Genomic DNA, 14,766 nt, shown 5'->3' with positions numbered 1-14,766 from the left:
ATAACCAGAGAAGTCTGAAAGGAGGTGTGGTTGATGGGCAGAAGGGAACATGGGAGTGCGAAGTGAGCATTGCCACGGGATGGCATTGGTTCCATTAACTCATGTCCCCTATATTAGCCATTAGCTCCCATCAGCCTCATTCTGTTCCCCCATTAGTCACTGCTCTCCCCAATAACTCCTTCCTTTTAGCTGCCCCAGCAGCTCCTGTCCCCAACTTCCCTTCAAGTAGCCTCTCCCCTCCCATCCCCTGTCCCCCAATAGCTCTTGCCACTCCTTCCTCTGTCCTCCCCCTTCCGTACCACTGACTCCTCATTTCCCCTCCCGCTGATAGCACTGATTAGCACTGATAGCTGAGATGAATTTCCTATGTTATATCTAAGTTGACACTAAATACTTGACAATTCATATGTATTCCCCTGGATCCCTCCCTTTATATTTTTATATGGTGCCTTGCCTTTCTGGACGCTACAACTCTTTGGGAATCTACAGATGCAAGTGCATGTTGTGAATTTTCAAATAAAAATATAGTAATTTTTTTATGATTAGAAATAGAACTGTACATAGAGTTATAACCCTAAAACACAGTGTTCTCCAAAGAAACAGCTTCCACTCTATGAAGGTTTTCATAGTGCTTGCAAACGGCTTGTCTTCATGGTAAATGGAGAAATTTCTCAGCACAATCTTTCCACATGTATACTCCTGATGCTACTATTAATGATCCTAAATAAATCTGCTTCCAGTGTGCCTGATTGAGAGGGGAGACAAGTTCACACACTGCATTGTACCTACAGCAAATCTTCATCCACATCACTATGCATACATGGGAATGTGTCAGTTAATATAAAGTGAAAAGTTAGGGACAATATTTGTTAAATACAATAGTGGGAAGTTGAAAACATGCAAACTTGATACTTAAGCTAAAAATAACTTTACCTAATAAGCTTCAAGAAATTGTTTGGCAGTTCACATGCAGGACCATGATACCTGCAATGTTGCAAGTGCTAGCATACCTCAGTCGTTCAGTGCTAGTATTTTTAATCAAATTTTCCATCAAGTTAGATACTTGAATGTCTAACTTGTTTATGTAAACCTTTTACTTCATCTTATGTATAAATATGAATCCCTGGCAATATTCATAAACGTGTAACACTACTAAATGTACATAATTTAGACCTGAAGAAAGAGTTTAATTACTTGTACTTCTTGAGTGAATTTTGCAAAAATGCTAAATAAGTGGTGTATGTCAAATCAGATCAGCCTGTAATTTGTAGTATTGTAACTCTGTATGCGAAGAAACAAACATATTTGTACAGTGAAAACTTGATTTTTTGAAATTAAAACAATTACTGACCCTGATTCTCATGGCATAAACCTGTATTATAGTAGAAGGAAAAACTAGCTATGATTAAATACCTCTCTGCTAATTTATTCTCACATGAATTATACACATTTTAGATTGTTCTTTGGCATAACAGTTTGTATTTTTATGGTATTGTTTTTCTTTGCAGACGGTTGGAGCAAAATTCAATCAAGGTCATCCCTCCTGGAGCTTTCTCACCATATAAAAAGCTTCGAAGAATGTGAGTGAGAAATATTTTAGAATTATATAAAAACATTTATAAAACAGGTCATGGTCATCCAAAGAAATTCCCATCAAAGTATGAGTATTTAAGAGTGTTTGACAGCCAGAGGATAATATGGCTGTCTGATTGCTAGGATCATATAGTGCCTTTGTCATGTTAATACAATTGCTGGTAACTCAGTGTAATGATACTAACTAATATGAATATATATATGTAGAAATAGTGTGTCACTATAATGAAAATAGTCTCTTTAATAAATTTTTTAGAACATACTTTGAAATGACATTATTCTCATTTTATAATGTTATTGATGCTGTAAGGTCTTGTTGCCATGTCAACCTAACTCAAAGAATACTTCATAACATTTATTTGACCCTTTTATTATTACCGAAAATAAATCTACTAATCATTTCATATGAATATTTATTTTATTTAAACGTGGTATTTCAATGTAATATGGTGATTTTAGTGCTTTTATGTTTCAGTTTCTTCAACTTTGTCTCATAAGGTCAAGATAAATATTTAGGTTTAGCCTTTTCTCAAATGACCAATGCTGTTATATAATATTTTAATTATAAATTAAATTATCCCCGGAGAATGGGATAGAAGTAATTTAATATAACCTCATTTCTCACTTTAGTGACCTGAGCAATAACCAGATCTCTGAAACAGCTCCAGATGCTTTCCAAGGCCTGCGTTCACTCAATTCACTGTAAGTATCAATGTGATCTCTAAAAAGAGAGGCAAAATTTCTAATGTTTGTGGTATTCAAATTTTAAAATTTTTTGGCTCCAGGCAAAATTCCCATATAATTTCTATTTTCCTTGCCTTTGAAAGCTGTAAGATAACTTCAGAGATGTCAGAACTATAGTCTTACATTATATTGTGGCTGAACACTAAAATTTGTCAAAGGCTATCACTTATGTCAGTATAACTTATGTCGCTCAGGGGTTTGAATAAATCACCCCCTGAGTGACATAAGTTATACCAACATAAGCATTGGTGTGGACAGTGTTGTCAGCTCCCACAGACATAGCTACCGATACTTGTTGGGGGTGGATTAGTTAACACAGTGGGAGAACTCTCTCCCATTAATTTAGAGCAGCTATACTAGAGAGCTTACAGTGGCGCAGCTGCATCAGTGCAATGCATGCTTTCTTTCCTAGGTATACATTGGTGCAGCTGTGGCTCTGTAAGCTCACTAGTGTAGCCATAAACTTAGGTTCAAGTCTTGAGAAGGATCCATGTGTTATTAATCTAAAAAGGTCCCAGCTGGATCCTTCGGTAACTTGGAGCAGTAAGCAACCTTTTCTTACTTGGAGCAGTAAGCATTTTTCATTTGAGACCCTTTAAATCCAGGCAGGATATGGGGAAAACACATCTCTTCTTGTGCCATATTCACTCATGTTAAATCAATAAATATATTGCCTGGGGTAAACTCATGATGATTTAAAATTTGTTCCAAGTTGAAAATTGAGGGTTTTTCTCCTTTTTTATCATGGTCGTTAGCAGAAATGGTGGCAGTTTACACTGCTCAGTTTTGTGAACAAGCTTAGATTCCACATGCAAAGCTTACAAAGTGAATACTGATAGCCTCATGCTGTTTTACTTTCTATTAATTACATCAGTGAGAGAATAGGGCCTTTTGTTTTTTCAACTTCTATCATTTGATCCTTAATTATAATTAAAGTACTATTTTACTGCTCCTACTTGACTCTGTTTTCACAGAATTGGTTATTTCAGAAATACTTTGAACTGAAATGCAAGTTTATACAGTTTCTTTAAAATTACTTCCTTTGTGACAAAGTGAACTTTCACTACTTAAGCAGTTCTAAAGGATTTTAAATATAGTGAGGAGCATCCATTTTTATTTTCACACATCCAATCCGTGCTGTTTTTTCACATTAAAAGATTGACTCCTATTAAATCTGTATAGGAAGATGGCATGCAAGCTGCTTCTCAAATTATTTCAGCAGAAATTGTCTAAGCACGTGGGACCAGCTGCTCTACTGCTATAAGAAAAAAAAAATCATAATTGTAATTAATTTTTTCCAGCTAATACCAAAAATGAGGAAGTTATGGATTTCAGAGAATAGATCTTTCCACATAAGTATTTACCTAATGAAGACAGATTATATTCAGTGAAATAATATCTCCCCAAATAATTTTTTTGAAGATCTGAAGGGGAAAATGATTATAGCATTCTGTGATTTAGTTAAGAAAAATATTGCATAAATACTATCTACAGGAAATATCTTAAGGGGCTAAATTTAACTTTCTCTGGTTGTCTGCGTGTGGACTGGTCTCTTTGTAGAAGGCACTCATCTGGGAATTGAAGACTTGGGTTTTATTCCCAGTTCTGTCATCGACATGTTGAGTGTTCTTCAGCTAGACATTTTGTTTCTATGTGCTTTACTTTCCCCATCTGTAAAGTGGGAATGTCATGTGTAACCTCTAAAAATGTTCCAAGATTTTTGGATAAAAAGTGCTAGAAAAAGAGCTAAGTATTGTTATTGTACTGTGTATATAATATAAATCACAATTATATCAGACTGTGTTGTTTTCTTAAGGTTGCAAAGCCAAGAACTCAAAAGCTAGGAAGTATTATTACTGCATGTACTCTTTTTTTATTTTATTTTACTGTACAATCCTTCTTTAATATGCACGTTGGTTTTTGGCCCCAGAGTCTTCACAAGGTGCCATTGTGAGTATCAGAACTGCAGTTTGAGCACCTTTTGTACAATATATTATTTTTCACTGGCCTTTTAACTAATTTTCTTAGTCAAATGAACTTTCTGACATTTGGTTTGTCACAGTAAGGAAGGTGATAAATTTAATCAATATTTCATTAGGGGATATGGCACATCAGTATGTTAGGGATTAGCAGGTAAACTCTTCCACTTCTGAAAAAGTATGATGGGGTTTTATTTTAGTGACTGCTATAAAATCAACCACATTGAGATGCAAATATTTAGTATCAGGGTGTCTTTGTCAGTGATATTGTCTGCTACTGGGAGCCATAGGATACATAAAAAAAATTTGCCTAAAAGCAAGTCATCTTGTCAATACTTATACTTTATTACCCACTAATCAGTTGTTCAATAGACAACGTTTCTATCCCTTTGGTAATGTAGACCCTTGTAGACACTAATGTAGACACTTGGCCCTGATCCTGCAGTAGGCTCTGTGGAGACAGATTTCTGCACTCATACAGAGGAGCTTGCAGTCCCATATTTCTTGGTTATTTGTATTTAGAATCATTTCAGAGAAGATCTTCCAAGTCAGATCCAGAAAACCTGTACCTTGATAGTAGCCACCTTGATCGATTGATTCTTTTCTGTTACAGTGTCCTCTATGGAAATAAAATTACAGAACTTCCGAAAGGCCTGTTTGAAGGACTCTTCTCTTTACAATTGCTGTGAGTTATTTTGAGTTAACTGGGAGGGAGGAGACTTGAAATGTCTATATGTACCCAGAAAAGAAGGACAGGAAATTATCCCTATATGTAAGAACAGATGTGTGGTGAAGCCATTAATTCTAGTTTTAGTAGTGTGAAACTAGAGGAGTCAAGACTTATAGATTCTATTCCTGGTTCTGACTTTTGTTTGTAAGGTAGCCCCTTGATCAAGTCCATATACTCTGTGTCCCAGTTTAACCTACCATTAAAATGGATATAATGTTAACCTGTCTTGTGATAATTAGATAACTATGTAAAGTGCTTTGAGATCCTTGAGAAGAAGGTTTTATATACAGTGGGTACCAGCGAAAAGTCTATATTTATCACAGTAGAAATATCATGCTGTATTGTATGCAGTAAATACATAAAGAAAATACTATAGTATGGTGTTTGTTTCCTTTATAATGGCACCCATTTTAAATGTAGAATATTACTACTATTTCATTTATTATTTCTGAAAACTTCTGAAGCTCTTTTGTGTACATTTTGTAAAGGGAATATATTGAATTTATGATTTCCAGCTTCTGTTTCATTTGACAATCCTGCAATTCCCACCTGTAGTCTTGTGAACCAGCTCTGTTTTGATTTAACAATGAGTGTAAAGGGGAGCATCCTGGTGATATGTTTATTGAACTTTCTGAAAAGATTCAACAGATTGACAATGCAATTGTGTACTGTCTAAAAATAGATTGTGCATGCCAGGCCAGAAATCAGCGGTGGTGTTGTGCAGGGGAGAATCTGGGAATCACTGACTTATAGCTGTAAAGACTGATGATCTTAGAAAATAACATCTACTCACTAGATTGGAAGCATTTATTGCCCAGACTTTATAGAGATGTGATTCTGCAAAATTTCTCCTATAAATAGTTGTGTAATAGACTTCTGTAAAAACACTCTTCCTTTTTTATTTTTTTATATTTTTAATATGGGAGGGACATGGTTCTCTGGAGATGGAGAAGAAAATGATATCCAGGATAGATGTGGTAAAAACTGGTGGCACAGAATAAGATATAGTTCACAAGTTCTGGAAATGTGGCAGCATGCTGATTAGTAACATATAATTAAGCATGCCATTGTACAGCTCTTCCAGCTAATGAACACAGTGTTCAGTTCTTCTTTTGGAAAAAGGGAATGTTTTCATTGCCCATACTTGATTTGTCAAGCTCATTTCCTTGCTCAGATAAACACCACCCACATACATTCCATGAACACACATAACACTGCGATTTTACTAAAGAAGTCAGTGCATTTCACTTCCTGTGTGTAAATAGTGCAGAATAATTACAGAACACATACGTAAGTAATTTTAATTCAGTAAAATTCTTTGTGCCCTAATACTTTGCATAATACTAAACAAAACAACCTTTTTATTCTGGTTACAAATGGGTACAAAGAATTATTGGTGATAATACAGTTAAGTTTGAGTGACAGTAAACTCATTCTTTCTATTTTATAATTGTCTTTGATTTAACAGATTATTAAATGCCAACAAGATAAATTGCCTACGAGTAGATGCTTTCCAAGATCTCCATAACCTGAATCTTCTCTCCTTGTATGATAACAAGCTTCAAACCATTGCTAAAGGCACCTTTTCACCCCTACGTGCAATTCAGACTTTGTATGTATACTTTTACTTGTGTTGTATGCAGTATAACTTTCTATTATGTTTGTTTTCTATAACATATCAGCATTTCAGGAATAGTTGAGACCAGTGGCAAATAATGTGTAAAAATATTATTTTTTCCCTTCATGAAAGGCATTTGGCTCAGAACCCATTTATTTGTGACTGCCATCTGAAGTGGCTGGCGGATTATCTTCATACAAACCCTATTGAGACCAGTGGTGCCCGTTGCACCAGCCCCCGCCGTCTAGCAAACAAAAGGATTGGCCAGATCAAAAGCAAGAAATTCCGCTGCTCAGGTAATTTGCTTAGTTCAGCTGCTATTTCTCTTTTATTTCCAAAAACGGTGGTTACAGAAGTTTTAATAAAACCAGCTGGTTCTCTACTGAATTATTAAACATTGCAGAACCTTTTTTGTTCTTCTGTTGAACACAGAGGAAAATAATGGATGGCTCACATTATTTGATCATGGAACATAGTGTAGTTAACACATTTGGCATTAAATCTAACTAGCACTAAATCTAACAGAAGAAATGGAATACATAGCACTTCAGAATGAAATGCTAGAGTTATTCTCTACAAGGATCACCAGCGTAATTCATTTTAACCAAGTTCACAAAGGTCTGGAATACATGAAAGATTTAAATATTTCCAGCTAAATATGGAAACATGACATATTCATGTTACACAGGGAGCTTACCTCATGCTGAAATTTACTGATTGCTTTTTCCAATCTTATTCCATTTCCTACTTACATTTTTCTAAACCCTAACCTCTGTCATATGGTATCCAGCTGTTCCAGGTGCATTTCATATTCTACAATGTATTCAGCCTTGAGTGCAAACACCAAAAGAAAACTGTTTATTATATATGTTCCAGATATAGTTATAACTATTCACACGTTTATCAGCTCTTGCTGTGAATACACTTTTTTCACATAATTATCTGTAGATAACTGTAGCCCATACTTAATCTAATAGAACACATTCTCTGCTTGCTGACATTCAGGTGCATCTTCTATTTTTTTCTCTTTGTTTTTTATTTAGCTAAAGAACAGTATTTCATTCCAGGTAGGTTTGGCTCTGCAGTAAGACTGACTAACTGCAGACACCTTCTCCTCTCCCCAAAAAGCAAAATTTATCATAGATTTAGGAAACTGATGCATGTGTTTTAACTATAGTCAATACCCTGTAGATAGACATATTTTCATGTGTAGATTACTAGTAGTTCTGTTTTCTGAATCTGAGGGCTTTGCATGCAGCTCCTGATGTCTTTTTTTGTGTCACAATTTTGCACATAACCTATGAAAATGGTACTTTTATTTACATTAGTTAGAAGGTTGCACCTGTTACTATATATTCCAACCAATATCTTTACCTTGTATACCTTACCTACTGTAATACTACTGTTTTTAAAATGTAGCTACTGAGCTGCTTTTAAACACAGAAAAACTTCCTACTGTGAAAGAGCTAGTACAACTTAAAGCCACTTTAAAAATGAACCCTTTCTTTCTTTGCTTTTATGCTCTAAACCAGCAGTTTCCTGCAACTGTTGCTTGCTCACCTGTGACCCTGTGATCCCTGTGTTTTGTGAAATCACAACAGAATGCCAGGAAAAGCATGTTGTTGATGATAAAGGCATTCTATTGCCCCCCACACACACATATCGTGCATCAGAAATCATTAAATAGGACATAGAATTTAAGAGTTGGAGTGAAACAGAAACAAAAACATCACTTTAAATTACTGTAATACTATGACATTTTCAAAGAAAAAATGATATTGCCCTAGCTCTTTGAAATTTGTTTCTTTTTCCTTGACTCTGAAGTGTGTGCACTGCTTTCTTAATAGAAAAATACCCAAAGTACACAAGAGTATAATGAATCTTTTGATTGAGTTAGAGAAACTCAAACTCCAAAAAAATTTCCCACTTTAATATCTAGAAAAATATTTACAGTAATTGATTGTGACATCGATGCACTTGTTCTTTCAAATTCTACATGTATATTGTCTTTCTGCAGTATTTTAAGTACTGATTTATTGATTGATCTTACCTATTGCCTTGTAAACTAGCGTGTTTAACAACTTTGCTTTTATTGCCATGCAATTTTTTTTAAAGTGGAATGATCGTGTGAGATTTTTCATGCCCTTCTACTAATACGTTGGCTTGAGTTCTGTAGGGGAAAAAGAAAATTGGACAAGAAGGGTAATTTGCCATCTTTGGCAGCAGTAGAAACTTATTATTTTAAAACAGGATGGGGTAGGATGGGGAGGGGAAATCTGATTTCCCAAATCTATCTGGCCACCTGAATTCCTTGATGAGTAGAACAGCTGTATTCCTCACACAGAAACTTTTCAGCTCAATATCACCTGCATGACTTTTGTTGCTAAATTATAAGCATTTTACCAGCAAATATCTTTAACAGGTAATTTATAACATGGCCACACACACAGTTTTGATTTGTTTACCTACATGAAATAATATACTCCTTAAAAATGTAATTGCTAAAATGTGAAACACATCAGGAAGTTCTGAAGAATGGTACTTTTGAAGTGTGGCTTATGTGCATCCTCTTCCCATTAAGTAACCAGCGAACATAGGGTAAAATATGTAACATTGCTTCATACTTTGGAGATCTTGACCTAAATATTTTATGTGATTTAGTTTGAGCTACTAATAGTGATTACTATGCACATAGAGGTGAAGTATTTCTCGAAGCCCCATTTAAAAAAAAAAATTGGATATATGTTATGCCTAGATAAATATCATTAAAAATTCAGCATTTTCTGTATTAGGTTGAATGTAGACTTTTTATAGCTGAGAGATCTGAGCCACAGACACTTAAAACTTCTTTAACAGTGTTCCCACATAGTCATGTTTGGAGACTAAAGGTTATAACAATAATAAAGCAGGAACTTGAACAAATCCTGCTTTTGTGTTGGTTCATAAAAATATTTCAAGTAGCTATGTCATATACATTACTTGAAGCTAAGTAAAAGCTACAATATTACAGTATGTGAGGCCTCTTTTGTTCTAAGATACTTGTGACTGTTTCCCCAAAGATCCTTTGATATTTTTTTTTATTTTAAGTGGCTTAGCATACACTTGTATGTAGCAGCATTACTTTATCTTATTGTAATGAAAGTATTTTTAAAAAGATAAATTATACCACATGGAAAGCATCATCATATACATAATTTGTAATTAATCCCTACCTTTAGTTTAGTTTAAATTTTGTATGCCACTTAAAATGAATTATTCTCTCTGTCCTAAAGATGGTGCCTCATTGCAATATCCTGTAATCAAAGAAATAAAATGGAGGCAATAGAGCGAGAGCGCTTAGTTTCATGTTTTTATTTTAATTGGGATTACTGTCTTTCTTTCCTTCTTGGCTATCTTTACTTTTGCAGGAGTTCACCATTTTGGCTGTAAGTAAAGTTCAGTGTCTGAACTAAATCACAGTGTACTTCCCATCCCTGATGCACCTTCTTCTACTGGTGTCTTTCCACCTTTGTCCAAGAAGAACCCACAGGTCCTTTGAGCTTCTATCTGTTTTCCCTGTCACCCACCCTCAGTTCCTTACTGGATGTTTTCTTCTGATATGTATAGGATATTTTTTCTGTTCTGTTGATTGTGGGAAATGGTGGAGGAAACTTTCAGTGTGCTCTGTTCCTTATACTTTTTAGTTAAGCTGTGACAGTAATACTGTTACAGGGGCAGTGGACATTCTGTAATAGGAATGCCATGTCATATAAGCAAGTATTAAACTTCAAGAGATTCTGTAGCTTTCCCTGCTCCCTCCTCTTTTCCCTTGTTCTTGTCCATGGCCTAGTGGATGCAGTTATGATAATTTAGCGAGATTTTCTGTTGTGCTTGATCTAACCATGTGGTTGCAAGGTATGAGTAAAACATGGTTCTGTCAAGCACCATGGAACGTCACGCAGCTTTCTACAGCATGGCAAGCTGCTGAGGCTAAAGTCAGGATTACACATTTTTTTAAAATTAAAGGAGAAAATAGGGCTTTGAATCTTATATATTTGAGATTATGTGGAGGGTTGGGGACTGTAAAAGAAATGAATACAGAAGGTTAATGAAACCCAGTCAACAACAAAAAGAATAACGAGAAAAAAGAAGTGGCATACAAGAATCTATTAAGTCTTGACACACAGAGAGAAAAATAAATTCTGTAATAATCAGTGGCATTTGTGTAATTAGATGTAAACCAGGCGAGATTGGCTGACAGCACAATCAGCAGAAAGTACAGCTGTGAAAAGCTCAAGTTTTCAGTGTTTTCCCATCACATGAACTTGGTCATAATTTTTTTCCAGCATATCTCAAGCCCCTGTATTTAACCCTCTCTTTAATGTCTGTTCTGTAGCACAAAGTTTACCAAACATTTCTCAAGTTATCTGCCTATAGTCTGCATTGCAGATCTGTCCTTTTAATTTTCTCATGAGAAATGAATCTCATACTCTGTGGACTCAGTGTCTATATTTTTGGCTTTACTCTTCCACAGGCACAGAAGATTACAGATCAAAACTAAGTGGAGACTGCTTTGCAGATCTGGCTTGCCCTGAAAAATGCCGCTGTGAAGGGACCACAGTGGACTGCTCCAATCAGAAGCTCAACAAAATTCCTGACCATGTTCCTCAGTACACCGCAGAGCTGTAAGTTGAACCCCCAATAATGTGCTTCTTGTCAGTTGGAGTACAGCTAAAATTTTGGTATCAAAAGTCGTCGCAGCTTAAAAAAAGGGGGGGAGGGGGAAAAGCTCAAACTACTCACCCTAAACTATGGTTTTGAATACTAAATGATGTTGAATACTGTATGTTGCTAGCCTTTTCTCATGCACCCCCCTCTGTATTTTGCTTGCCTTTTCTCATCCACCCAGCACCACCCCATATGTTGCTTGCCTTTTCTCATGCACCCCCCTCTGTATTTTGCTTGCCTTTTGTCTTCCACCCAGCACTCCCCCCCCCCCCATATGTTGCTTGCCTTTTCTTAACCACCCAGCACCCCCCCACACACACACGCCCGTTTGTTGCTTGCCAGATCTGTGCCCGGCAAATCCCTCATGAACAAGATTTTCTTTACTAAAGAAACGTTTTGAAAAGATGCAAAATTTTATTTTTGAACAGTTATGTCTTGGGTGAAGGGGTGGGGGGAAGGGTTCCTTCACTCTCTCCAGGGGTAGGGTAGGATGTTTAGTTTCTTCCTTTTCCTAATCTCAGACAGTCTGTGTGCAGCACTGGCTAATGGTTGGGCCACTGGCGAGGTGTCTTCAGAATGAAAAAAAAAATAACAAGATAGCCACAGCCAAATTAGTGAAGAACAATATACATATGTAAGATTTTGAACTAATGATGCTTGGTTACAATGTAGACACAGTTTTTAAAGTTAGGAAGAATGTATCTATTGATCAATTTCAGCAATGATGGTGTGACACAATGTTGCCTCTAGTTTGTATATTGAAGAGTAAGAGACATGTTTCAGTTGTCATAATTATGATTTTATACAATGTAGCAAGTGACTTTCTAATGCAGACAGCATGGAGGATTGGGGGGTAATCAGCTGGCATCACAAACCACAGAGACAGCATCAGGGGGTTTTTTTTGGGCGGCGGGGGCGGGGGGTGGATTTCTCTGCCTGCAGTCCAAAGAAAAACGGAGAGCTATTGGGAACTGATTAGGGCGTGGGAGGGTGGGGGGATTGATTTCTCAGCTTGCATTCCAAACACACACAGATAGGAAAAACGGGGGTTGTGGGGGAGTTGGATTTGTCTTCTTGCATTCAACACACACACAGACAGGATTGGGGTGAGGGGGTATGGGGCAGTTGCTTTCTCCGGTTGCATTCCAAACCCTCACAGATAGAAAGACGGTGGTTATATGGGTGTTGGATTTCTCTGCTTGCATTCAACACACACACACAGAGACTGGAACTGAAGAAGAAGAACTCACCAGATGTCCCTTCCTCAGCGTGCCTTTCCCCCTCCCAAACAAACAGGAAAATCAAATCTTCCCGGGGCTTGAGGGGAGGGGACTTTACCTGCTATTGTGACCACAGAGCACACAGATTGATTGGCCAGAGAGTGAAAATGGAGCATAATGGGATACATTCCGGGGGTTGGTTAATTCGAATTAAGCTCCATTACGTTCACACAAACACTAATTCAAATTTACAAAGTCGATTTAGGCGCTATGCCACTTGCAGTGGGGAACAAGAAGCAGGAACCTAGCCAAGGACATGAGAAAGATGTTCTTCTGAGCAGAATTTCTCCCACTTGCTATTTTGGGCATCTCATGTACTTGGAGTGTTGAACTGGCTCAGCACTTTGAAGAAATATTTTCTTGATGAAATCCTGATTACCTCAGGAGCAGACATGGACCTCTTTGCAATACATCTGAATAAATAATATAGCCAGAATAGCGGCATAGTTGTGGGTAATTAATGGCTTTATCAAGTGAACCAAGCGTTACTTTAATCATTTCCTCCTCTGCTATTTTTTTCCCCAAATTCCTTGAGAAATAAGCACAGAGGGGCGGTCATTCAGTATCTGTTCTGCTACTGAAGTGCTCTGGAACACAATCGAATGAACTCTATAAGGCATCCCGGAAGTAATATACTTTGCTGATTACATTCTGACATGTGGGACAACTCATGAGGCCCTTGACAAATCAGTGAAATCAGTACTGAAGAAACTCCAGGAGAAGAATCTCACTCTAAATGGAACAAAACATCAGTTCTATAAATCCTCTTTACTGTTTTTCATTATAACTTTTCAGCAGCTGTCAAAGCACCAGATCCAAACTAGATAGTAGTCATCAAAAGCTTAGCAGGACTACAGAATGTCAGTGAAGTACACAGCCTCCTGCAAATGTTCAACTATTGTGCACACATCATTCCACACTCTACAGCAGTGGTTTAGAAGCGAAACCATAAATCTGAGAAGCTCAAATTTGAGAAGCTATACAGTCAGATGTCCTCAAACATGTCGTTGCTTCTTTATCTGCTTTGACAAGTGACAGTGTAATATCCTACTTTCAACCAACCAAATACTTGATGGTGGAATCCCCATACTAGCACACAATGATTCAGCGACAAACACCATTAGCATAGTTGCCATTGCCAGGAGAACACTGACACAAATGGAACAATAGAGAAAGAAGCTCATACTATTACTTGAAACTATGGTCCGCGTGTATGCGTATGGAATACGATGATCACAGAAAACAAACCTCTCGAACAAATATTTAACAACTCCAAATCTAAGCTATCTGCTAGATGAGTTCTTTGGCTCCTATCATACAAACTCCATGTGATCAATAACTATACAAGTGCCAACCCTTCAGTCTGTGTTTATTGCCTCCTTCCATGTCTGTTGAGGATTTGGCCTTATTGATGTCGTGATGTCATCACACATGCAGTATTGAAAGCAATGACACTTCATAAGCCTCAACTTGCAGCAGGGAGGATCCATCTTCCTTATTTTTCATACAGGAGTACAGGAGCATGGAATAACCTATCAACTACCAAGAAACTCCAAAATAGATGGACAAATCTTAAATTCATTCCCTAACACCAACACCTGACCATGATACCTAATAACAACTTCCTATTTATGTCTTTTGTAAAATTCTTTGAGATCTAATGATGAAAAGCAAAATATAAAAGCTAGGCATTACTTTTATTTCTACAAGGCACCAGGCTGGTGATTTTAACATTGGTTCACTGGCCCTTGATTTTGGAGGCCACCAATATCTTATCAAGATTCAGTCAGCTTCTTCATAGTTTAGCGTTATGGACAAGCAGACTTGAACTCTGAATTCTATGTCTCTTGATTTCTGTGGACCCTTTCCATGTGACTACTTCCTAGTTATCCTGGACTATGCAGGCTCCCAGTGGTAGAAATTACCTCAAGGACATCAGCACACACCTACAAGTTAGAGCCAGGGACAATTACAAGGCCTGTATATCCCCAGGGCCTCTATATCTTGTTGGGTTTACTGCAAGTGAGTCTCCTCCATATCACAAAGGATGCTATAGAAAATACTTATTGTGTCCCAGAGAGTTCCTTCCCTTTCTTCCTGGACCTGGGCCTAATC

General features: G+C 36.9%; 1 protein-coding gene across 2 annotated transcripts in view; it reads left to right on the top strand.

The window, feature by feature from the left end:
• The window catches only part of SLIT2 (slit guidance ligand 2), a 370,853-nt gene that overhangs the window by 265,430 nt on the left and 90,657 nt on the right, over positions 1-14,766 (top strand). For both annotated transcript variants that reach the window (XM_067530343.1, XM_067530344.1), the window contains exons 10-15: positions 1,509-1,580; positions 2,224-2,295; positions 4,930-5,001; positions 6,515-6,658; positions 6,797-6,960; positions 11,178-11,328. In XM_067530343.1, the coding sequence (XP_067386444.1) occupies positions 1,509-1,580; positions 2,224-2,295; positions 4,930-5,001; positions 6,515-6,658; positions 6,797-6,960; positions 11,178-11,328 (675 nt within the window). The remainder of the gene's footprint in view (positions 1-1,508; positions 1,581-2,223; positions 2,296-4,929; positions 5,002-6,514; positions 6,659-6,796; positions 6,961-11,177; positions 11,329-14,766) is intronic.

This window comes from Emydura macquarii, unplaced genomic scaffold (genome assembly GCF_026122565.2).
Source record: "Emydura macquarii macquarii isolate MOO-44397 ecotype Brisbane River unplaced genomic scaffold, CSIRO-AGI_Emac_v2 contig_3062, whole genome shotgun sequence".
NCBI classification, from domain to species: Eukaryota; Metazoa; Chordata; order Testudines; family Chelidae; genus Emydura; species Emydura macquarii.
The sequence above is the reverse complement of the archived record's forward strand: the minus strand, read 5'-3'. Positions and strand labels throughout refer to the sequence as shown.